Source organism: Carassius gibelio, chromosome B16 (assembly GCF_023724105.1).
Source record: "Carassius gibelio isolate Cgi1373 ecotype wild population from Czech Republic chromosome B16, carGib1.2-hapl.c, whole genome shotgun sequence".
In the NCBI taxonomy this organism is placed as follows: Eukaryota; Metazoa; Chordata; class Actinopteri; order Cypriniformes; family Cyprinidae; genus Carassius; species Carassius gibelio.
The window spans coordinates 30950820-30977800 of NC_068411.1; the positions used below are offsets into that span (position 1 = coordinate 30950820).

Sequence of the window (26981 nt, forward strand, 5' to 3'; positions counted from 1 at the left end):
GAAGCGCTGGCCTTTGGGAAGCAGTAATGAAGGCTAATCTCTGAAGAAGCGTTAGATATGATGCTGGCCAGACTGACAGCCGCCGGTCTCTCAGGAGGGAGGAGGGAGAAAACAAGACAGGAATGAAAATGTCAGAGAACAGCTATGAGCTGCCAGACGCCCTGCGCTCCTCCAGATTCATCAAGAGCCACCTGACAGAGAGGAACACAAGCAACAAGCACCAGCCACAGCCCAATCAGACAGAACGGGGGCCGAAGCAAGCAATCAGCATTTCTGAACAGAGACAACGTCCTTTCAAACTCCTTCTCAAACTCACCTTCTGCACGTGTTTGGGTTCAGACTCGAAGAGCAGTATCATGAATATATTTTTTTGCATTCACATTTGCTCAAACACGAAAAGAAAAATTGAACAATAGGGTTGTCATGACTTTAAATAAAAGGAAAAATTACGGAGAGACTGATAACAATACTAAGAAGAGAGAACGATGTCAAATTTACCATCCTTTACCGTACCTTCTTATAGACGCTGCATTAGAAACACAGCATTAATGTGAACTAGTCTGTTTGTATTTTGATGCAAAAGTAATATAATACAAAGAATGGTGTTATAAATGTACATATTTGTGTAGGGCTGGACTTTATTATTATTTCTTATTATCATCGTTCTTAAAAATAAAAGAATCTATAATCAACCAGTATTTTAATTAAATTTCACTTGAAAGTTCTGAAGAATTAAAATAATGGTTGGGTTATTATAGTTCACTAAAACTGAAACTAAAATGACAATTTAAAAAAAAAATTTACTTTTTGGAAATAAAATAAAATATAAAAATGCTAAGGCAACACTACTCATTCTAATTTAGTTTAACTTGATGAACTCAAAAATAAAACTTAAATAAAAATTAATAAATACTATAGACATTTATAAAAAATGAAGTAAAAAAAAACTGGTCCAATATATTTATACAAACTATAGTATCTTAATGCAACTAAAATAACACTGGGTTGAATTCATATATATATATATATATATATATATATATATATATATTTTAATATTTCATTTTCCCGCATTTTCGTTCTTCAAAACTACTTAAAACTATGTACAATATATAAAATGTCATGCTGTTACAAAACAGCCTTCTGTTAGAATGTAACTAGATCTTATTTCAAATATTTAAAAACATGCACATTGCTACATTTAAATTCAAAAATGGAACCTGCAGCAGATTCAAAAATGTAACTGACAACAAAGAGCCACTCGTTCCCAAACACTCTCTTTTTGTGATCCATGCTTAGGAATGACATGAGAGTTAGAAAATAACAACAGAGTTCACATTTCCAGGTTATCTAGTCCTTAAACAGTTAAACCGAGACTCTGCTGGTCTTTGTTTCTCTCACATGAGCAGTCATTCCTCTGTAAATACGTTTGTCCGTTGACCCGTCTGTCTCACCCATGAACCCCGGCCGCCCGCTCTATTCATCTCAGTTATGGTCTGTATGAATTATTTACCTGACTCGGAGGCTGAATATGAATCCATTACTCTCTGCTTCAATTATCAGAGCGGACATTACGGGAAACGACAGGAGGAATGATTTCAGGATTCATGAGATGTAATACACATGACCTCACAGCGTTGTGTACAGTCATCTATCACTCCATATCTGAGTATTCATGGAGGATGTCTCTTCATCCAGCACTCGAGGCATTACACGCAGAGGAAAGCAGAGCGGAGACACTTACCAGGAATATCCTCTCCAGCTGATCCTGAATGTCCTTCATGCCCGGGAACGCCGCCGCTCCCTGGATCATTTCCACGAAGATGCATCCCACGCCCCTGAGACACAAACAAACCGCAGAAAGTGGAACGGCCATCTATGCCAGATCTGTGCATGAATATCATAATCTTTCTTTCAAAGCTTTTAATGCGCAGAGATTTATGAACAAAGCAAACACTTCTGGAAAAGCAGGAATGAGCTTGACTGTTGTGTTACTGTGCCTCTGCGTGTAAGCATCATCAGTGCCATTAAACACTTAAACACACGGATTCCCAAACCCCTTTGAGCTGAAATACTTCCTTGAGATTACAGATAACTACATCTTGCAGTTTCTGTTTGAGAGTTACTTTAGCACATGGTGTCATTACATTACTCTGACATTATCACACTCTCAGTTGCACTCGTCTCAAATTTCAAATCCACATAATTTCACCTTTATTTAGTTTTTATCCCCCCTAAAAATACAATTTATATTTCAGGATATAATTGAAACTCAATAACCAAGTGGATACCGGTTTCACTTATAATGTCCAATCTGAGATTAAATGACATTTTTGTGACATTTGAGTGGCATTCTGCTCATCCGCTCACTGAGACACGAGAGCGTGAAGGTCACACACACACACACACACACACTCTCTCTCTCTCACACACACTCTCACACACACTCTCACACACACACACACACACACACACACACACACACACACTCTCTCTCTCTCACACACACACTCTCACACACACACACACACACACACACACACACACACTCTCTCTCTCACACACACTCTCACACACACACACACACACACACACACACACTCTCTCTCTCTCACACACACTCTCACACACACACACACACACACACACACACTCTCTCTCTCACACACACTCTCACACACACACACACACACACACACAGTCTGGCTGTGATTCTAATGACTGCTGTTTTGTGCAGCATCTGTGAAACAGCCACTCAAGAGAGGAAACAGTGCAACGCTCCACTGCGCTCAGCATCGAGTCACACACAGAGAGAACGAGAGAGAACGAGAGAGATGCTCAAGACAGAAAAACTGCAACTAAACAGAAGAAGAAGAAAGAAAAAATATATATATTGGTAACACTTTAGAATAAGGTTCCATTAGTTAATGTTAGTTAATGTATTAATTAACATGAACAAACAATGAATAATACATTTATTACTGTATTTATTCATCTTCGTTAATGTTAGTTAATGAAAATACAGTTATTCATTGTTAGTTCATGGTAATTCACAGTGCATTAACTAATGTTAACAAGCACAACTTTTGATTTAAATAATGCATTAGTAAATGTTGAAATTAACATGAACTAAGACTTATAAATGCTGTAGAAGGATTGTTCTTGCTTAGTTCATGTTAACGAAAGTAGTTAACTAACATTAACTAATGGAACCTTATTCTAAAGTGTTACCTATATATTTAATATATAATATATATATATTTAAGTTTATCTGTTTATATATATATTTGATTTCTCTGAAAATAATCTTGTGACATTCTTCCTCTGGTTTTATTTCAAGGATGTGAAAAAAAAAATATATATATATATATATTAACTCTTTTCCTGTCAGCATTTTTGAAAAAAGTAGCCACCACCAGTGATTTTGATGATTTTCACTCAAATTTTGATGGCCTTCAGTATATTTTACTGTATGAATATTTGAACATTCAAATAAACCAAAATCCGCTACTTTTAACAAAAAACTGTTTTATTCTAGCTTAAAGCATTCTTTTTTTTAAAAGTCTTAAAAATAGTTAGGTTTTTAGATTTTGATTTTTTATCAAAAACTACATCTTAATAATATTCGGTATGATTATCGAAGCATAAATCCAGTAAATCGCTTCCACCAAAGCTTGCACAGACATATAGCACTTCCTGGATCAACATTTACTCTTTATGCAGGTTTAATTTATATGCTGTCTATTGCTGATGATGGCATTATTTTTAATATGCATCTGTTTAAATAAGAGTTATCTCGTTTCTCCGTCCTGTTCAAGTGTGTTTTGTACGCGTTCATAAGATGTGTGATGTAGAATAGCGCCCCCAAGTGTACAACAGTGAAAACACAAAAAGACGTACAAATTTGTCAACAGCGGGGAAAGCGTTAAAAATATATATATATATATATTTGTCATTCTGCCGTCATAGTGCATGAACATTATTACATTGTCTTTAATTATTTTGGAATATAATCTGGTGTCATTTTGTCTCTGAAGTTTTCTTTTAAGAATGTTTAAACATCTTTAAAAATGTATACAACTATTTTTCCTCCCACTGTCTTAGAGCACTAAATTATAGTGAGATGCATGCATTATGACATTCATTTTATTTCTAAGGTTTTATTTGCAGGACATTTAGATACTTTATATAACTGCAAAACGAGAACAAATGCTTTTTGTAGTGCATTGGTGAGCCGCATGGGTGTGATCTTTTAAGTGCACTGCACAGTGTGATGCTGAGCTGCAGTTTGGGAGCAGAGGATGTGGTTCTGAGTCGATGGATGCAGAGATGATGGAGATGATGGAGACTCACCACATGTCCAGACAGGTGGAGTAATCTGTGGATCCCAGCAGCACGTCTGGAGGACGATACCAGAGCGTCACCACCTCGTTAGAGTACGTGTGACTGGGGACCGACTTCGCCCGGGCCAGACCTGCACACACACACACACACACACACACACACACACACACACACACACACACACACACACACACACACGAGTTCATACACATATCACTTTGAATGAAAGCATCTTACAAATGCATCAGTGTAAATATCACAGTGACAGTCATGGGAAAATGATTGTCTGTCAAACACCATTAAAGTTCATTACATTAAATATTATGCCACCATCTTTTATCTATGCATCTTTTTTTAATGAAAATTCAGCTTTCGATCACAGAAATAAATAATATTTTAAAGTCTATTAAAATAGAAAAGTTGCAATATTTCACAAGTTTTTTAAACGTATTTTGATCAAATAAATGCCGCCTTGAGGAGCAGAAGAGACTTCTTAAAAAACATAACCATCATGATATCTGAACATACTCAAAGCTATGCAAATATAGTAATATCACAAAAAGTAAAACTATCTTGACTTTAAAGTTCATAAAAACTATGAAAAATCTTAAATATTAGCACTACAAATATTTTACCATGATATATATTATTTATTATTTATATATTTTTTACATAAAATTCAAAAATATGAAATAATACAACATGATATCATATTTGTATATACAGTATTTATACAGTGGTGCCCAAAATTGTTGGCATATTTAAGAACATTGAAAAGCCATCTGCATGTTTCAGGAACATTATGAAATTAAATTATGTTTTGGAGGCAAACAAAGTCAATATTTTCAAATCTGTATATGCTAAAATACAAGGATATTTGTATATATTTCCAATATTATATTTGTATATCTGTATATATGTTAAAATATATGAAAAATATGCAAATGTTACAACATTGTAACATACACAATTATCATATTTTACCAAACAGACGTATAATATTAGGGTTGCGACAAGATGGATTTTTGGAAAGTTTCCGGAAATTTACTGGAAATTTTCCATCCCTTTACAAACCTATATAACATACATAATAGTTTTTAATAGATAATAAAAGAAGATAATATCATAATACATAATAGTTTTTTGATAATATATTTGAACATTTTAATTTTTTTATCATGATTGTTGTATATTTATTATATTATTTGCATATGTTTTATACATGTAAAATATTAGGATGTTTGATTATATGTGTGTGTGTAATAATAGTTGTGTATTTTTATGTTCATATGCAGCTTTTTATGTTAATTCAGCAAAAATGCAGATACTTTAACAGAAAAATACACAAATTAATATAATAAAACAACTATTGTTATATTTTTTCATGTATATTTTATGATATTAATTTTGTATATTTATGCATATGTTAAATTATCATGATAGTTCAGAAGATATATACATATATAAATATATATTTATATATATTCAACTTTCATGTATATTAAATGTATGCTATCATATTGGTATATTAGAATACTCACTTTTTTATAATATCATAAATCAGTAATAGTCTAACATATAGAAAAAATACGCTATATAGTAACAATAAAAAAAATGCACAACTATCTTAATAATTAAACATATAAAACATAATTGTTGTATTTGAAAATTCTTAGGATAATATGCAAACATCAGCATTGATTGATGGAGCCAACTGTAATCGGAGATGCTGTCTATGTAGGGCACTCAGAATCACACACACAATCTATTCTAGATTACACACAGATAAGATTCTATTTTAGTTTAGATGCTGCCTTGAAAGCTAGCAGCCTATGAAGGCAGTAGACAGCATGTTTCTGTATAATATCTGTGCAAACATAACTAATAACAATCCCGTCTAATAATATCATGAAGGCGTAGTGAATATCTCCAGCGTCTGCAGCGATCTTAGGGAGTTTCATTACAGAGCGGCTCTTTTTCACACATTTTTTGGCCTTCAATTACAGTTTGGCGGGTAATTTATGTTTGGTGATGAATCCAGACGCTGTCTATTAGAGTCATCTCTAAATATGCTGAACTGATTAAGTCCCTTATCAAGAAGTGAAGGAGCCGTCAGAGCAGATTCTCATCAGTTCCTGCTTCATCAGAGTAACCAGCAGATGTGATGACTGTGTTTCAGTCTAAACACTACACATATATCTGACACTGTTCACATCTGCAATGTGATGATGATTCTCCTAATGCTACGACACGCCGAAACACAACAACACATCCTTAAAAATACAGCTTTTTTTTACTTTTTTCTCTAAATATTAACCGGCCAGAGAAACACACCATATGCTGCAGTACACTGAGCCAAACCAGCCCTTCAGCAGCTGTTAGAGACTCTGTGTGTGTGTGTGTGTGTGTGTGTGTGTGTGTGTGTGTGTGTGTGTAATTGAGTGTAAGAATCAGCGTCGCAGCAGGTGTGTGAGAAGCAGTCTGTCTGTCTCTGTTTCTGTGCTGGTTGTGTTTGTTGTAATTGCTCTTCACGTCTCTCTCTGACTCTTCCTCCTCCGTTTCTCTCACAGCATTTTACTGAAGTTTTTTCTGGTCGTTTATTATGACTGCAGAAGCACTCATAAACATCTGGACGGAAGCCAAAATGTTTAAATTTGACAAAAATATACTAAAAAACAGACGGTTAAATTAATAGCATGAGCAGCTCATCTCATAATGCACTGTGATTAATGGAGTGATACAGAACTACTGTTAATATATTACTACTGGAAGTACTATAAAAGTTTTTAAAAAATTGCAATAAACTTGTATTTAAATATTTAATAAATTAATACTAAATACGTTTATATATAAAATACTATGTTATGCAATATTTTAAGTTTATTGCAAAATATAAAAAATACTGTATTATGTAAAAAAAAAAAAGATGTAATTCAGTTTACAATATTGTTAAAATTAAAAGAAATAAAAATAATTATTAAAAATTATCAAACTAATTTGACATAAAAAAGAAAAAAAAATGATTTAAAAAAATTATATATATATATATATATATATATATATATATATATATATATATATATATATATATATATATATGTATTTTTTTTTTTTTTTTTTTTTTATAATATATTTGAAGTTTATTGCTAAATATTCAAAGTGGTTTGAGAGAGCTGGGAGACACAATGCATTATGGGAGCAGGTGGTCATGAAACAGGCAGCTGAAGGTGAACTGAACTATAACCAGTTTAACCATCACTAACTAGTCTTCTGCTGCTGGTCAAACACGTGTGTGTCGTGTGTTCTCACAACATTCATGTGTAATATGAATTGGTAAACACATGTAATAAGGAAGTGTGGATGGTAGTGATTCGTGAATGAGAGTCAGTGTTAGATCTGATGCGTCTCACCGAAGTCGGCCAGTTTGAGTTCTCCGCTGTCGCTGATGAGCAGGTTCTGTGGCTTCAGGTCTCGGTGAAGGATGTAGCGCTGATGGATGTAAGACAAACCCCTCAGTAACTGGAACAGGAAGAGCTGCGGAGACACAAGAGTCATGTTTAACGCTTGAGACGCTCGAGGCCGGATGTGATCTCATTATAACAGCGTAGATGCTGTGATGAGAATTAATACTACAAACCGTCCGAGGATTCAGTATTATAACAGACGATTCATTCTGGAAACACATTAACGACTGCGTGGTTTATCATGTGCATATCTGACTAATGATCCGTCTTAAGACTTCATCAATAATTGCACAAATGATGTTATATTAACATATGAGCTCATACGGGTGTTTGATTACGAGCCTCAGCGGTCTCGTGCATCTTTAGTGCTAGTTACACACATCTGCTGGATGATAAAACAGGTGAAAAAGAAATATGACAAAAATACTAATAATAGTAAAAATATATATTTAAAAAAATACTATAATAGTATTGTACAGTAAAATAAAATATTTATATATTTATAATAATAAAATAACACTGTACAGTAAAAAAATATATATATAATTTTAAAAATTTAATTACTATTGTACAATAAAATCTAACAAATTTGGCTGTTAACATATATTTATTAAATTATAAAAATAAAATAAAAATATTATGATGAATTTTTTTGCAAACAAAAAAGCAAGTAATAATAGTATTAATAATGTAACTAATTACTATAATAAAATACTATTGTAAGAAAATATAATTATTATTGTATAGTTGTTGTTAACATTCACATTTGATTAAATTACAAAAATGTAACATATAACTATAATAAAAATACTATTCTGGTTATAACAAGGTATTTAGTAATAATAATAATAATCATTATTATTATTATTATTTTACAGAACAATAGCAATATTATAAAATTTATGGAAGTCTTAATTTCTTTTTTTTTTGTTTTTCAAACATTATTTTGACAGCTGTTTCAGCAACCGCCCAACACTCAGAAACTCCTGACAGCACACTTTCTGCCTCATTAAACTGTTAGACTTAAATACAAACAAAAGACCAAATGATCATTTCTGCTGACTGGGGACCTGTATTCTAGTCTTGTTTGCAATAACGGTTGATTATCTGTCACTTTATAGGCCTTCAGTGGATCAAATCCAGCATCAGAGAGGAACTGAGTGTTTGATTTCACGGTTTGTGTTGGATGAAGCAGACCGGCTGCTAAATGAGCCGAGGGTCTCTCATCTGCTGGAGAGTCAGAGCGACTCCGGGTTTAGAGGAGCGTTGTGGTTTTTAATGTGCTGTATCAATGGACCATCAGCTCCACACCTGCTCTCCTGACATTCAGACGTCTCACGAGTCTCACGAGTCCAAGGGGAGATCTCACAGATTCTCATCAAAAGCCCTGCTTACTCCACACCTCCATCTCATACAAGATCCCTCACAATGCATTCAAGTTTGGAAGAGATTTTTTATTATTAATTTTTCAAGACATATAACCTTTAAGAAAAAAAAGAAAAAGAAAAAAGTAATGTTTCATGTCCGGGTCATTTTGATCTGGGTATGTATGGAGTATATTTAGTGTCAAAAATATTTTGTAAAATTATCTTTTAAGTTAGATTAGTGTCAAAACACTAGCATCTTCCTCATATTTTTTTCTATTATTTTTCAAGAGATATAACCCTTAAAAAAAAAAAGTTACGTTTCATGTCCAGGTCATTTTTATCCGGGTATGTATGGAGTATATTTGGTGTCAAAAATATTTTATAAAATTATCTATTAAGTTATATTAGTGTCAAAGCACTAGCATTTTCCTCATATCTCACACAATTTTGGACTGATTTTTTTTTTTTAAGAAAGAATATATACACATATTGATAAACCATTGCGGAATTACAAACTGATCACTTTTTCCATCTGAAGTGAAAGTTTAACCAAGTGAAATTAATGTATTTAGCCAAAAAAAAGTATGTATAAAAGTATGTATAAATATGTATTCCATTCCTTTCTATTAAATATTATGTATTCATAGAGATTTAAAACACACAGATATATACATAATTTGAATTAATACAAAAGATGTAAATTCAGTAATAACATTGAACACAATCTTTGAATTTTTCAAGCATTAATCAGAATTTGCTGATCAGATACGATATGTTTTTCCTTCAAACATATTAAGTTTTGACTATTTTATAAAAAAAAAGATTATTCAGGACCAAACAAACCCGGAAGGTGAAGACAGTCTCCAGATTGTGATTAAATTTTGAAGTGTTAGCGATCCTCTGACAAAAACCCTCACTTAGATCGAATAACTTCTGATGCATTGCAACATGATAGTCGCGTCTCCCTGAATGTGACGTCTATAAAGTATACATCATTATTTGTAATCGCTCAGACTGATGGACTATTAGTGCAACTGCACAACTTATGTCACTGACTGTGTCTCTAAATGTAAGGCTTTGTTTGTTTCTTCAGATGATTTAAGAGTTGATCATCTCAACAACTGTGTGATCAGATTGGTTCTGAAAAATTGCATCCCTAGAATCAATTAGTTAATTTATCATTTTCATTAAAGCAGCCTAATGCATCAAGGCCTGAAGATCTGGTGTTATTTCTGGAGCGAGAGCAGCATATGAGCAGAGGGTCTGTTTCGGACGGCTGCCCAGAATGGGGTCCTGTCTCTCTACAGCTTGACCAGTGATTACATTAGCCGCTAGCGCCCAGAGCGCTGCCTTTCACATGCTAATCCCATCCAACCAAGGGCCGAGGGTCTACTGGCTATTATCAGCGTGGATCTGAGAGCATGAATCAGCTGCAGCTAATGGGCGAAATTAAAACGCCAGCTCTTGTGTGGCGTGTTTGTTCGTGACTGCGGCAGCTAATCGTTACTTAGCATCCGTTCTGGATCAGATGGGTTGATGCTTGGGGATGTGGCGAGTCTGTTGTTAATATACGAGTGCACTAGAAATCATTAAGACACTAAAAACAAGATCTGGTGTTAAAAACAGAACGCAAGTGAGCAGAAGATGCATTAAAACTCCTCAACTCATAATTTACTTAATCAGTACATTAAAGAAGCTACTAGACTGCGAAACTCATTTGTATTATTGTTTAGTTTTTGATGTCAAAATAATCCTCAAAACAAGATGAATTCACTAGTGAAGTAACACTCTGCTTTAGACACTAAGACTTATTTTCATAGACTGTTTTTTTATCTGTGTATTTGGTCTAAAAATACATGATCTTCCAGTGCAGCAAGACAGAATACACACATATTCAAGATACACAGTGCCAAGATCTCAGATAAAAAGTGAAACGTTTCAAGGATTTTAAGATAATTAAGATTTGATTAGATTTAACTTCAATGTTTTTTTGCAGAGTATAAATACAGAAACAAAGAAATGCAGTCTGCATTTAGCCGAAATGTTAATATAAAACAATTAACCAGAATAAAATAAATATTATGTGCATATAGTAATAATTATATATTTACAATGAATACAAAATATATACCGTTTTACATATTATTATATATTACTCTCAGAATATTATATAAACATATTTTTGTAAGTATTTAATTGTATTTATTTATTTTTTTAATGTAAATCATCTCTCCGTTGATGTCTGGTTTGTTAGGAGGACAATATTTGGAAATCTGGAAAAAATTAAATGTTGAGAAAATCATCTTTAAAGTTGTTCAAATGAAGTTCTGAGCAATGCATATTACTAATCAAACATGAAGTTTTGATATATGTACGGTAGGAAATTTACTAAATATCTTCATAGAACATGATCTTTATTTAATACCCTAATGATTTTTTGGCATTAAAGACACCAAACAGAATTCCTCATAAACCTGCATCTAGAGAGGAATCCTGCTCAGAAATGTTCTCTAAAGGTTGTGAAAGCCATGTAAAGTGCAGCCTGTCCTGATTTTCTCCTTACTGTGGCATTGTGAGATGATGTGACAAAATCCCAAGCCTCAGAAACAGATCCCGACGTACATCTGGCTTGTCATTTATCATGATTTCTCCACTGGAGTGAATCTCAATGAGGGAGCGAATGGGATAAATACTTTATTTATGTAAATCCACAGTGTCAAAAAGCTGATGAATTACATAAGCAACTTCTGCTCGCTGGCCTCATTCACTCCATCACACCAAGAATTACCAACTCACTGCGCTTTCACTGCAACGTTCTACCAACACATTGACTTTATACGTGATTTACAGGAGAATTTTAACCAAATAAAAACTGTGTCTTCCATTTATGTCAAGTAAAAAATAATAATAATGTAAAGTACCAATAAATAAAACATTAAAAACACTATAACATTGTATGTTAGCTCCCTAAATTCACAACAAATTCCAGATCTGTAGCTTTGAACATGTTTTGCTTGCTTGATGTTTACTGCATTATAAAAGAATCATTCAAATATGTGTCACAGCACATTTCAGATGAAAGAAAAACTCAATTATATTCTGGAAAATCTGGTACTGTATTATATAATGCCTCTGCAGATTAAACATCCCACAAACCTCAGCTGTAATCATACGTCTGTTCTTCTGCTCATTTCTTCCTTCAGATCTCTAGAAACACACTTACTGTGAGTGTGTGGTCCCTGCTCAATTACACACGGACAGAGACGAGAGCCAAACTCACACGACTCCTGCTCTACTCCTGACCACACAACACTTCAGACGGGAGTCAAAGAGACTGGAAGGTCTTTAGCCAAAAAGGGATGAAATACTTCATGTGTTTCAAAATCTTCATGTCACAATCTGAAGCATAAACTAAACGTGTAACAACTGTCTCATTAGTCCGATCCACACTGTAGCATTTTCTGGACAAGAAAGGGACACTGAAAGAAGCTGATGAAGCCAACAATGACATTTAGAGGAGAATAAATCTGAAACATCTGAAAAATCTAAAATGCTGAGAAAAAAAACTAAAACTTGAAATATGCAATATGAAAATCATAAATCCAGCAACTAGTTCTAGGTTGTGTACTAGTTCTAAAATGAAATTAAATAAAATATAATTTGAATAAAATTATAATTAAATAAAATTACAAATGATAAAATAGAGAATAAAATTAAATTGAATACAATTAAACTAAATTACATTTGAATACAATTAAATTAAATTAAATTAAAAAGAATAAAATAGAGAATAAAATAAAATAAAATAGAATAAAATAACATTTGAATTTAATAAAATAAAATGTAATTTGATTAAATGAAAAATGATAAAATAAAATAAAACAAAATAGAATACAATGAATACAATAAAATAAAAAGTATAATAAAATATATGAAATTAGATTAAATATAAATATAAAATAAAATAAAGTAGAATAAAATAACATTTACTTTCATTTAATGAAAAATAATAAAATATAATAAAATGAAATGGAATAAAACAAAATAGAATAAAATTAAATTCATTTAAAAATAACAAAATTAATATATAAATATAATAAAAAGTTAAATAAAATATAATACAATTAAATGAAATTTAAATGGAATAAAATTAATTAAAATAAAAATTATATATATATATATATATATATATATATATATATATATATATATATATATATATATATATATATATATATATAATATGTTTGCCAGCCTATTCACCTATATATTTCAGAGCATGTTTCAGTCGTGTTATCACAAATATAAAAACCTTTTGTATAAAGCTCGCCAATCAGATTGAAGCTTGATGTTTTGTGCCCAACCCAGACAGTAAACAGTTTCGGCCCAGAACGGGCCCACATCTGGCTCATGTGAAATCCATGCGGGCCAAATGTGTGCCAGATCTGAGCCGAAACTGCTAGCTGTCTGGGAATATGCATCAGACGCTTCAAGAAGAGTTTCTGGATTCTCTGGTAAAACATGCATGAGCAGAGCCGTTTCACCACGAAATCCCACACAAGAGCAGCGGAGTCTCACTCACCCTGACGTTGTCTGGATGGAGGCCACCGGGGTTTCTGTCCATGTACTGACACAGATCTGTGTGCTGAGAGAGAGAGAGAGAGAGACTTTGACTTTGAGGTCTTCTTTAATAATTCAATAAAACAAAAGACCTATATTTTTAAAATCAAAAACCATCAAACATACATATATTTACAATTTTTACATACATAAAAAAAAAAAAAAAAAAAAAAAAGAATAATAATAATAAAAAATATATAAAAACCTTAAACACTCAAAAATTAAACACTAAATCTCCCTGATCATCAGCTTCACATAAAAAACCATCAACACCCCACACATGAAAAAAACAATTGACATTATTAATGAGGCTATAAAAAGCATATTCCATAATTAATCTTTTCTTTATAAACCCTCTCATCATAAGAATAGCATCCACATTTTCCCTCCCTTCTACTTTATTTTTCCTTGTACACCAGATTGCCAACTTTGCTGCACCATATAAGAAATTTAATAAAACAACTTTAGATTTTTTTTGTTTTAAATATTTAGGACCAAAAATAAACAATTCTTGATTAAAATTTCCTGTAAACTGTACACTCCAGCTTTCCATTAAGCCCAAAATTTGATCCAAACGTGGACATTCAATAAAAATATGGAAAACAGTTTCAGACACCCCACAAAAAGGACAACCCTCATCATCTGAACCATTAAGGAGTGCTTTGTGTCTGTTTGTAGCTAAAATCCCATGTACAACTCTCCACTGAAGATCACCCACCCTCTTTTCAATGGGTCTTTTGTACAGGGACCGCCAACTACCTTTCGGGGAAGAACCTGATTCAAACACGGTTGTCCATTTAATATCTCTTACAGTTTTGAGATGTTGATAATTAATGGTTTTCACACATGCTCTGTAAAGTGTTTGTCTGTTCAAAATACTAAAATGATTCAGTTCTGGTGTGTCCAAGGACAGTAATTTTCTGTCATCTTCTTGCCAGTCTTCTTTTTTTATGGATACATGCAATTCAGGAAACCAAGCTTTCCCTCCATCATTACAATTCTCCACATGAGAAACTTTCATAAAATCCCTTAATGGAGCAGGGAAGACCTCCTCAAGATCATGTAACAACTTCTCAATTATGCGTTCAGACCTGAATCCCAGCATACGTGTCAAAACCTCTGCAGGTATCCAGTTCAGTCCCCTTCGAAGATGGCATATTTTGGAGACTCCTGCCTTCAACATTGCCGACCTAACAGTGGCAGAACACAGCAACTCAACAGAGATAAGTGGATTGAAAAACAGAGGCTCTTCATATACCCAGTGATTGGATTCATCCCATTCTCTTGAAAAGGATAACGTCTGCCAAGCTTGCAACACACCCTGATAGAATATTGTCAATCCTTCTGAATCTATTCCTTCAAGGGACATGACAAATAATTGCTTATCCAGACCCATTCTTCTATTTTTCCGCAACAGAGCACATGCAACATCCATCCACTGCTGATGCTGATAGTACAAAAGACGCTGGGCTACTTGCAAACGGAAAACAGCAATCCTAGAAAAAATGTCAATTAGTCCTTGTCCTCCCTCATGAACTGGAAGATAGAGGATGGCAGCTTTTAGCCAGTGCTGTCCTGACCAGAAAAACTTAACAAGATTCTTTTGAATGTCTTCAATTATGTTTCTTGGAGGATCCAAAACCATCAACTTATGCCAAAGGGTGGAAGCAATAAGATTATTAGCTATCAGGACTCTTCCCCTATAGGATAACTGGGGTAGCAGCCATTTCCATTTAGACAACTTAGCAAGCACTCCCTCTACTAATCCTTCCCAATTTTTCATCCTATATTCCTCTTTTCCAAGATATACTCCTAAGAATTTAATACCTGTCTTCCCCCACTTTACATTTTCCGGGAGTTCAGGTAAAGGGCTTCTTTCAGAGCCACACCATAGAGCCTCTGTTTTTTCCCAATTTAGTTTGGCTGATGAAGCCCCTTCATAAATCTTTAAAGCTTCCTTTAAAACTTGAACATCATATTTATTTCTGACCATAACAGTTATATCATCTGCATAGGCTGAGAGCTTAATAGCTTCAGCTTCTGGCCTCTCACTTACTAAAATACCTGTTAATTTAGTTCTTAATAAATTAAGTAGAGGCTCTATTGCCAAAGCATATAGCTGACCAGACATAGGGCACCCTTGTCTTATCCCTCTTTTCATTAGAATTGGTACACTTAAACCTCCTCCAATTTTAACCATACTTACAGCGTCGGTATATAATATTCTTATCCATGATAAAAAATGTTCTCCAAACCCATAACACTCAAGAACCTTAAAAAGGTAATTATGGTCCACACGATCAAAAGCTTTCTCCTGATCTAGAGAAAGCACACCAAAATCAACATTGTATATTCTTGCATAATCCATAATATCTCTCATTAAAAACAAATTATCATAAATAGACCTTTTGGGTATACAATATGTTTGGTCTTTCTGTATTAACACATCAAGAACACATTTAAGTCTGTTTGCCAAACACTTTGATAAAATTTTATAATCAGAACATAAAACAGCAACTGGTCTCCAATTTTTTAGCAAACAAAGATCACCCTTCTTTGGAATCAGAGAGAGCACTGCTCGTTGACAACTTTTCGGTAGAACCTTTGCTTTGTAACTTTCCTGTAAAACTTGTAAAAAGTCTCTTCCAATTATCCCCCAAAAAGTTTTGTAAAATTCTGCTGGAATTCCATCGATTCCTGGTGCACGACCAGATGAGAGTTGATTCACTGCCTTTGTAACTTCCTCAAACGTCAGATCAGAGTCTAAGTTCTTTGCATTTCCTTCATCCAGCGTAGGTAAGTTATTAAAAAGTTCATCTGCAACAACGTTTCCGGTGCATTCTTTAGCATATAAGTCCACATAGAAATCAACAGCCAGTCTCCTCATTTCCAAAGGATCTGAGGTCAGATTCCCATCAGGTGTACGTAATGCATGCATATAATTAGTAGTATGATTAAACTTCTTATTCAAGTTGAAAAAATATTTTGTAGGAGCATCCATATCCTGTAAGGATACAAAATGTGAACTAACAAGAGCACTTTTAACTCTTTTATTTAACATATTACTTAACTCTTGTCTCCTCTGACTAAGATCTTCTCTTAGATTCATAACATTTTGATCAATTAACATATTCTGAATCTTTGAAATATCATTCTCCAATTTTTTTATTTCATATTTAATTTTACAGGAAGTGTGTGCCACAAACTGTTGACAGAAAAGCTTAATCTGAGTTTTTCCTATCTCCCACCACTGAAGAAGATTATCATAATCATTTTTTGCCTCAACCCAACAATTCCAAAACAATTTAAAATTCTCATAGAAATTTACATCTTGAATTAATTTAATATCAAAACGCCAATAAAAGAACTGTGGTTTTGTTTCTGATAAAATAACATTCACAGTAATAAGCTGATGATCAGAGATAATACATGGTGTGATATAAGCCCCTATAACTCTATTACACTGATTATTATGTAAATAAAATCGATCTAAACGTGCTGCACTAATTCTACCTACTGCTGCTTTAATCCAACTATATTGCCTAACATTTTTATTTTTTTCTCTCCACACATCTACTAACCCTAACTGAGTAATCATTGCTTTTAAAACTTTAGCAGAAGCAGGATGTGGTTCTTCTCCATTCCTATCAATAACAAAGTCAAGGGTGCAATTAAAGTCTCCACCAATTATTAAAAAATCCTCTTGTGAAAGGGATACAAGAGTATTTTTTAGCATCTCAAAAAGCTTAATTCTGTCCTTACCAATATTTGGTGCATAAATATTAACAAAGACAAAACTTCTCTCTTTTATTTTAGCTTTAATTAAAAGGAGCCGCCCATTTTCTAATTCATTAATAGATAAAATTCTTACATTTAAATCAGCAGAAAACAATATTGCCACACCTGCACTTAAATTTGTTCCATGACTAAGAACAAATTTACCATCAGACCACAAACCCCAATCTACCTCATTATTTACATCGCTGTGTGTTTCTTGTAGAAACATCACACTAATCTCTTTTAGTTTTATACTTTCTTTTAGTAATAACCATTTATTTCTATCCCTTATCCCATTTACATTAAGAGACCCAACTCTTAGGACATCCATAATAAGATAGGAAAAAGGAAAAAAACAGTAGTATGAGAAGAAAACCAAAACAAAGACTGAGACCCATTGTGCACTTATTTCAGTCTACACTTCACTGCCCGGCGTTTCGCCCTGACCGGTTTTGCTCCTTGCCTAATTGCGGTTAAGTATTTTTTTAACCTAAACCTTTTCTGCTGAGATAACACTTCTAGGCTACATTCTTGTCTAACTTTCATAACAGATAACACAAATTTATCTAAATCTGGAAAAAACTTACCAATTTCAACTTTTTTACCCTTTGTCTCGTCCAAGAATGCATTAATCTGCTCAACCGAATACAAATCACTCCCACAATTAGCCACATCAAAGTCAGCACATGAATCATCATCTCTACAGCTTTCTACCGTCGTTTCTGACAAATCATCAAATTCTTCACTTTGCCCATCATGTGTCTCATTTTCCTGGATCATTTGTTCTGGATCACCACAAACATCTCCCTTACTAACAACATCGCTACAACTTGGAAGCTCAGCATCATTCACAATACTATCAGAAGCACTTTGCCTTACCTCAGTGATAGTACCTGCCTTTTCAGGTTGTAGTGGTGTATTCTCCGTCGCAATCTGTGGCCTATTGACTGGGCCTTCAGACGAGCCTTCCTCTTCATGATTACGCGCTTTGTGCGGACAAGTGAACCGTTTGTGACCAAAATCCCCGCACTCAAAGCACCGTAAAGTCTCCGTACTAGCATACACCATATATGAACCTTCTCCATGTGATACCCGGAAAGACACATCGAGCGTTTTAGCGGGAGAGCTCAAAAACATGTAAACATGTCTTCTAAAAGATAGCACATGTTTAAGTGCAGCGTTCTTACAACCCAACGAAATTTCTTTTACAGCACCAGCAATTTTGCCGAATCTAGTCAGCTCTTTAACGATACTCTCATTACCAACGAACGGGGGTACATTAGATATGATAATTTAGTTGCCGGTGCGGACAATGGTGTAATAGGCACGTACGTTTCATTGATCCATATTCCGCTTTCAATCAAGGTTTTCACCTAATTTTCATTTTTTTTTAAAACGACTACTGCCTTATTCATTCTTGAAGCCGAGCTAATATTTTCATGACCAACTTTGGCTCCGACGGCAAGGAGAACATCCTCAATAGACGTGTTCGCCTCCGGTGTACACCTGAAGCCATTCCGGAGGGTGAGAGGCGACGCTACCCCCGCGGGGGTGGACGTCATGTTGCCTCACACTCGCACCCCACACGAAATAACAATAAAACCTTCCCTAAAAAAGTGTTTTGAAAGGTGAAAGAAAATGGAAAAAAAATAATAATAAATAAATAAATAAGAAAAACGAAAAAGCAATTATATAGCTTAAAGGAAACTGAAAAACGCCAGACGCTCTCACACACGTGTCTCTCACACACGCACTCGTTCCCAGCATCCACTCCGATAGAGAGAGAGAGAGAGAGAGAGAGAGAGAGAGAGAGATGTAAGACACTGACTCAAAGTCGCGGCTGTGGACGGTAATGTTTTCTCTTGGTTAATTTCTCTCGGTTCATGTCAAATTAATTTTTATAAATAAGTCTCACCTGACTATAAGTCGCAGGACCAGCCAAACTATGAAAAGAAGTTTGACTTATAGTCCGGAAAATAATTTTGGTTGTCAAATTAACCAAATTTCACAACAATTTATAAAACCCAAAATATGAAATCTTACACAGACATATTTACGGATGTCACGCTGCCAGTCTTTGTTTTCCTGGGTGTTCCCTAGTGAGCTCACTTCCCCTTAGGCACTTCACCATAGGCACTTTAATTCCGCTAGTCTGGTTGTGTCTTCACAGTAATTGCACTCCAATTAGAATCGCACAGGTGTTGACAATACTCTGTCATTAGTTTCCCTATATAGAGCTGTCTTTCTCTGTTGTCATCATGGAGTCCTTACCCTATGTGTCTCATGCTCTCGTTCCCCCAGACTTCCTCTACCTTCTCGTTCTTCCGAGTTCCCCGTTTCATCCGGTTCCCTTTTTGTTTGGTTTGTCTCTCAAGACAGTTTTATTTTGTATTTACCTGTTTGTGCAATAAACCTTACCTGCTATTGGATCTTACCCTTTCCTTGTGTTTTTCCCTTAACCCAACCGTGACAGAAGGACTCCATCATGCCTAGATCCAGCGGTGTGAGATTTCGAATCTGTTCCCCAGCCACCATGGAGGAACGGAGGAGGAGATTCCGGAACTTAACCACCCTTCATCAAAAGGGAAGCGAGGTGGGTGGCCTGGCGCAATTGTTTTGGACTTTGGCAGTCGGGTTAGGTTACAATGATGCAGCACTTAAAGATTTGTTTAATAATTGCCTGGATGATCCTTTACCTCAATGGGAGATGAAGGGGTTAGAGATCCTGGACTTTTGGGGGTTTACCAAATACCTGCACCATCGTGCTCAGTGGGATGCAACAACCACACCAGAAGTTCCAGACAAGACTGCCACCTGCCCAGCGCCACCGCACAAGATGGCCGCCAGCCCAGCGCCACAGCACAAGATGGCCGCCAGCCCAGCGCCACAGCACAAGATGGCCGCCAGCCCAGCGCCACAGCACAAGATGGCCGCCAGCCTAACACCACAGCACAGGATTGTCGCCAACCCAGAGCCACAGCTTAAGATGGACGACTCAACGCCTGAGTCTCCAGACAAGGTGCCGCCGACTCGCCATCGTGGAGGACGGAGGAGGAGGAGACAGGCGTCGACCGTCCCTCAAGGCCTGGAGAAAGTCCCAGAGGCCGAGGCTGTTCCCGAGGCGGAGCCCGATGCAGTTCCCGAGGCGGAGCCCGATGCAGTTCCCGAGGCGGAGCCCGAGGCGGTGCCCAATGCCGAGGTGGTGCCCAATGCCGAGGCGGTGCCCGATGCTGTTCCAGAGGCCGATACCGATGCTGTTCCCGAGGCGGTGCCCGAGGTGGTGCCCAATGCCGAGGCGGTGCCCGATGCAGTTCCCGAGGAGGTGCCCGATGCCGAGGCGGTGCCCGAGGCTGTTCCAGAGGCCGATGCGGTGCCCGATGCCGAGGCGGAGCCCGATGCTGTTCCCGAGGCCGATGCTGTGCCCGAGGCTGTTCCCGATGCCGAGGCAGTGCCCGATGCCGAGGCGGTGCCCGATGCCGAGGCGGTGCCCGATGCCGAGGCGGAGCCCGATGCTGTTCCCGATGCAGTTCCCGAGGCGGTGCCCGATGCCGAGGCGGTGCCCGAGGCCGATGCTGTGCCCGAGGCTGTTCCCGATGCCGATGCAGTTCCCGAGGCGGTGCCCGATGCCGAGGCGGTGCCCGATGCCGAGGCGGAGCCCGATGCTGTTCCCGATGCCGATGCAGATGCCGAGGCGGTGCCCGATGCCGATGCGGTGCCCGATGCCGAGGCGGAGCCCGATGCTGTTCCTGATGCAGTTCCCGAGGCGGAGCCCGAGGCTGTTCCCGATGCCGAGGCGGTGCCCGATGCCGAGGCGGTGCCCGATGCCGAGGCGGAGCCCGATGCTGTTCCCGATGCAGTTCCCGAGGCGGTGCCCGATGCCGAGGCGGTGCCCGATGCCGATGCGGTGCCCGATGCCGATGCGGTGCCCGATGCCGAGGCGGAGCCCGATGCTGTTCCCGATGCAGTTCCCGATGCCGAGGCGGTACCCGATGCCGAGGCGGTGCCCGATGCCGAGGCGGTGCCCGATGCCGAGGCCGATGCTGTTCCCGAGGCCGATGCTGTTCCCGAGGCCGATGCTGTTCCCGAGGCGGTGCCCGATGCCGAGGCGGTGCCCGATGCCGAGGCGGAGCCCGATGCTGTTCCCGATGCCGATGCAGTTCCCGAGGCGGTGCCCGATGCCGAGGCGGTGCCCGATGCCGATGCGGTGCCCGATGCCGAGGCGGAGCCCGATGCTGTTCCCGATGCTGTTCCTGATGCAGTTCCCGAGGCGGAGCCCGAGGCTGTTCCCGATGCCGAGGCGGTGCCCGATGCCGAGGCGGAGCCCGATGCAGTTCCCGAGGCGGTGCCCGATGCCGAGGCGGTGCCCGATGCCGAGGCGGTGCCCGATGCCGAAGCGGTGCCCGATGCCGAGGCGGAGCCCGATGCTGTTCCCGATGCAGTTCCCGAGGCGGTACCCGATGCCGAGGCGGTGCCCGATGCCGAGGCGGTGCCCGATGCCGAGGCCGATGCTGTTCCCGAGGCCGATGCTGTTCCCGAGGCGGTGCCCGATGCTGTTCCAGAGGCCGATGCAGTTCCCGAGGCTGTTCCCGATGCCGATGCAGTTCCCGAGGCGGTGCCCGATGCCGAGGCGGATCCCGATGCTGTTCCCGATGCCGATGCTGTTCCCGATGCCGAGGCGGTGCCCGATGCCGAGGCGGTGCCCGATGCCGAGGCGGTGCCCGATGCCGAGGCGGTGCCCGATGCCGAGGCGGTGCCCGATGCTGTTCCCGAGGCCGATGCTGTTGCCGATGCAGTTCCCGAGGCGGTGCCCGATGCCGAGGCGGTGCCCGATGCCGAGGCGGTGCCCGATGCCGAGGCGGTGCCCGATGCCGAGGCGGTGCCCGATGCCGAGGCGGTGCCCGATGCTGTTCCCGAGGCCGATGCTGTTCCCGAGGCGGTGCCCGATGCTGTTCCAGAGGCCGATGCTGTTCCCGATGCAGTTCCCGAGGCTGTTCCCGATGCCGATGCAGTTCCCGAGGCGGTGCCCGATGCCGAGGCGGAGCCCGATGCTGTTCCCGATGCAGTTCCCGAGGCGGTGCCCGATGCCGAGGCGGTGCCCGATGCCGATGCGGTGCCCGATGCCGAGGCGGAGCCCGATGCTGTTCCAAAGGCCGATGCCGATGCTGTTCCCGATGCAGTTCCCGAGGCGGTGCCCGAGGCTGTTCCCGAGGCGGTGCCCGAGGCGGTGCCCGATGCCGAGGCGGTGCCCGATGCCGAGGCGGTGCCCGATGCTGTTCCAGAGGCCGATGCGGTGCCCGATGCCGAGGCGGTGCCTGATGCGGTGCCCGATGCCGAGGCGGAGCCCGATGCTGTTCCAGAGGTCGAGGTCGACGCTGTTCCCGAGGCCGACGCTGTTCCCGAGGCCGATGCCGAGGCGGTGCCCGATGCCGAGGCGGTGCCCGATGCCGAGGCGGTGCCCGATGCCGAGGCGGTGCCCGATGCTGTTCCAGAGGCCGACGCGGTGTCCGATGCCGAGGCGGAGCCCGATGCTGTTCCCGAGGCCGATGCTGTTGCCGAGGCGGTGCCCGATGCTGATGCGGTGCCCGAGGCGGAGCCCGATGCTGTTCCAGAGGCCGATGCCGATGCTGTTCCCGATGCAGTTCCCGAGGCGGTGCCCGAGGCTGTTGCCGATGCAGTTCCCGAGGCGGTGCCCGATGCCGAGGCGGTGCCCGATGCTGTTCCAGAGGCCGATGCGGTGCCCGATGCCGAGGCGGTGCCCGATGCTGTTCCAGAGGCCGATGCGGTGCCCGATGCCGAGGCGGAGCCCGATGCTGTTCCAGAGGCCGATGCGGTGCCCGAGGCGGTGCCCGAGGCTGTTCCAGAGGCCGATGCCGAGGCGGTGCCCGATGCCGAGGCGGTGCCCAAGGCCGAGGCGGTGTCCGATGCTTTTCCGGAGGCCGAGGCTGGGCCCGAAGCCGAGGCGGTGTCCGTTGCGGTTCTGGAGACCGAGGCGGGGCCCGAAACCTTTCCCGATGCGGTGCCGGAGGCCGTTCCCGATGCAGTGCCCGAGACCACTTCGCCCTGGGGGACTCCGACGGTGACCATGAGGACGTGGTGGTCATCCGCTCCGCCCTGGAGGACTCCGGCGGTGACCACGAGGACGTGGTGGTCGTCCGCTCCGCTCTGGGGGACTCTGGCGGTGACCATGAGGACGTGGTGGTCTTCTGCTCCGCCCTGGTGGACTCCGGCCTCGACCACAAAGACGTGGTGGTCTTCCGCTCCGCCCTGGAGGGCTTTGACTTTGACCACAAGGCCGTGGTAGTCTTCCGCTCCGCCCTGGAGGGCTCTGGCCTTGACCACACGGCTGTGGTGGTCATCTGCTCCGTCCTGGTGGACGCCTCAACATGTCCTTCATGGACTTATGTTTTGTGTTTTTTGAGTTCTGTTTCTGTCTGTTCCTTTTAGTTTAGTCTGGCCCTCCTTCCCTCCCCCTGAGCCTCCACCTGTCCGCCTCCCTCCTGGACTCCTTGTTTTGTGTTGCACCTTTCCATTCCTCCTGGTTGCTCCTGTCCCTGTTTTCTGTCCCTCCGTCCCTCCCCCTGGTCCGCCGCCGTTCCACCTGCCTCTTTTTCTGTTGGGGTTTTCCTGGGTTTAGGTGGAGCATCTGGTAGCTGCTCCGTAGGGAGGGGGTAATGTCACGCTGCCAGTCTTTGTTTTCCTGGGTGTTCCCTAGTGAGCTCACTTCCCCTTAGGCACTTCACCATAGGCACTTTAATTCCGCTAGTCTGGTTGTGTCTTCACAGTAATTGCACTCCAATTAGAATCGCACAGGTGTTGACAATACTCTGTCATTAGTTTCCCTATATAGAGCTGTCTTTCTCTGTTGTCATCATGGAGTCCTTACCCTATGTGTCTCATGCTCTCGTTCCCCCAGACTTCCTCTACCTTCTCGTTCTTCCGAGTTCCCCGTTTCATCCGGTTCCCTTTTTGTTTGGTTTGTCTCTCAAGACAGTTTTATTTTGTATTTACCTGTTTGTGCAATAAACCTTACCTGCTATTGGATCTTACCCTTTCCTTGTGTTTTTCCCTTAACCCAACCGTGACAACGGAGTACTCCACTATTCTGTAGGAGAGGGTCAGGATTCAGAGCTAAATTACTGGGACATAAAATGACTTAAGAAAGACCGTAGCATCATTATTTTATTTTTACACAGAAACTGGTAGCTCTGTTAGTACAATCTGATGACTTTAGCAATCCTTGCAATGGTGATGATTAAAAGAAAATTTAAAAGTTTAATTTTATTTATTTTTTTCAGTTTTTATTTTTATCAGTTTTATTTATTTTTATTTATTTTTATGATCAAATAATTTTTTATACATTGTTATATTTGTTTAAAATTAAATAAAAACATTTAATATTACATAGTACAATTATATATTTTAATATATTGCATTGTTTTTCTTTATTAATTATCTTATTATTAAACTTATTTAATAATAAATTGTATTGCTTTAACTAAATAAAACAATTTATTTTTTGATTATTAATAATAATAATAATAATGTGTTTAAAACATATTTGTTATTTTAATTATTTATTATTTTATTATTAAACTTATTTATATTGATTTCAAATCAAACACAACAATTCGTTATTAAATAGCAATAAAAATAATAATGTTTTATAATGTATTATATTAATTATTTATCATTATGAAATTAATTTAATAATACATTGTGTTTATTTATTTAAATTTTTAACAAATACATTTATTACAATTTGTAGATTATTGTATAATAGCTAATATAGATAACAAGATAATAGCTTTAAAATATATCACTTAATTACTAAACTATTTAATAATAAATCATATATTTTAATTAGAAATAAAACTATTTTAGTCATTCTTTTCAGTAAATGAATTACACATATATTTATCAACATTACTATTACTTTACTGGATGATTTTATTTCTCACTGCATTACACTACGGATCAGCCTCGACTGTCACTTCCTGTGCCATTTCCTGTACGTGTGTCTCTTTCTCTAGTAATTGTCTGTGGGAGTGTATGGCAGTGCGGGAGAGAGAATTACCCACAATGCTCTGCTCAGTTGATTCTGCAGTGCTGATGTTTGCAAACACCGCAGATGAACGCGTTTTCTTTCATGAATAATGCAGTGGTGCTCAAACACGATTCAGCTGCACCTGTCCTTCGCGTCAATCATTATCAACACTAGCCACACTAAATCAACTGATTTCCTCGCCCCAAACCCTGTGTTTGTTAGCGGTGCGTCTAAACGTGAGTGAAATGAGTCTCAGCAGCGGCTCACAGTAATATAAAGCTCTCAGCGGAGACAGATATCAAGAGCTCAGCCGCAGTGCAATCTTCACTATTTGATTGTTTTCTTTGACACCCGACGTGTTAGCTTAGCTTTCATGAATAAATCAATCTCACGCTCATCCAATTTAGCAAGAGGATGCACGATCCATGGGAAAATACTGTTTACCAGAGTACAAAGAAAGCTGTTATATCAGAGACAACAGCTGGAATGAGAAAATAAAGCTAATCAGAGTCTGTGACACCAAATAAAATATATAAATATTTATATAAAAAAACTAAATAAATTTTTTTTAATAAATAAATAAATACAAATAAAACACCACGTGCCCAAAAAACAGCAAAATACTAAAACAAAAGAAAATAATTTAATTGTAAATTTAATAATGAAAATAATAAAATGTGCCATAGTTTCTAAAATCAGTAAATGAAAGCAAAAAAATAAAGTAAAAATAAAACACCAAATTAGCCCAATACTGTGAAAAAAGCAAACCACAGAAAATAATAAATAAAATGAATTTACATTACATTAAAAACTGTGTCCAGGACCCTAGAACCAGCAAACAAACAAACCAAAATTATATATATTATATACACATACATACATACACCCTACATACATACATACATACATATATATATATATATATATATATATATATATATATATATATATATATATATATATATAAAATAAAATAATATAAATTAAAATAAATGTGCCCAAGATCCTAAAACTAGAAAAACACAGCAAAATAATTCAAATGTAATTACATGTTGAAAAAAAATTTAAGTAATTAATGATAATTAATAATCAGGTAGCAAGATGGGTGGGTTCAAGACAATTGACCTGAGAGCACAAGCCATGTGCTCGAACAAAACAAGACTCTTAAACCACATGTTCACACAAGACAGAACAGAACATGGAGCGCGAGTGAGTAAACATGACAGTTCTCTGAATGATCCTGTGCTTTAACCTACAGCGCTGTGGCCTGCGTCTCTGTGTCTCTCTGTGTTTCTCTGTGTGTGGTGAATGATCGGTTGAACTCATATAAAAGCAGGGAATAACAGAAGGAGAAGGGGAAATCAC

The 26981-nt window shown here is 38.9% G+C and overlaps 1 protein-coding gene across 2 annotated transcripts in view; it reads right to left on the reverse strand.

Moving 5' to 3' along the window:
• Positions 1-26981, reverse strand: part of LOC127975272 (cyclin-dependent kinase 14) — a 158872-nt gene that overhangs the window by 102290 nt on the left and 29601 nt on the right. For both annotated transcript variants that reach the window (XM_052579193.1, XM_052579194.1), the window contains 4 exons: positions 13758-13820; positions 7755-7878; positions 4354-4474; positions 1745-1838 (listed from right to left, as the gene is read on the reverse strand). In XM_052579193.1, the coding sequence (XP_052435153.1) occupies positions 1745-1838; positions 4354-4474; positions 7755-7878; positions 13758-13820 (402 nt within the window). The remainder of the gene's footprint in view (positions 1-1744; positions 1839-4353; positions 4475-7754; positions 7879-13757; positions 13821-26981) is intronic.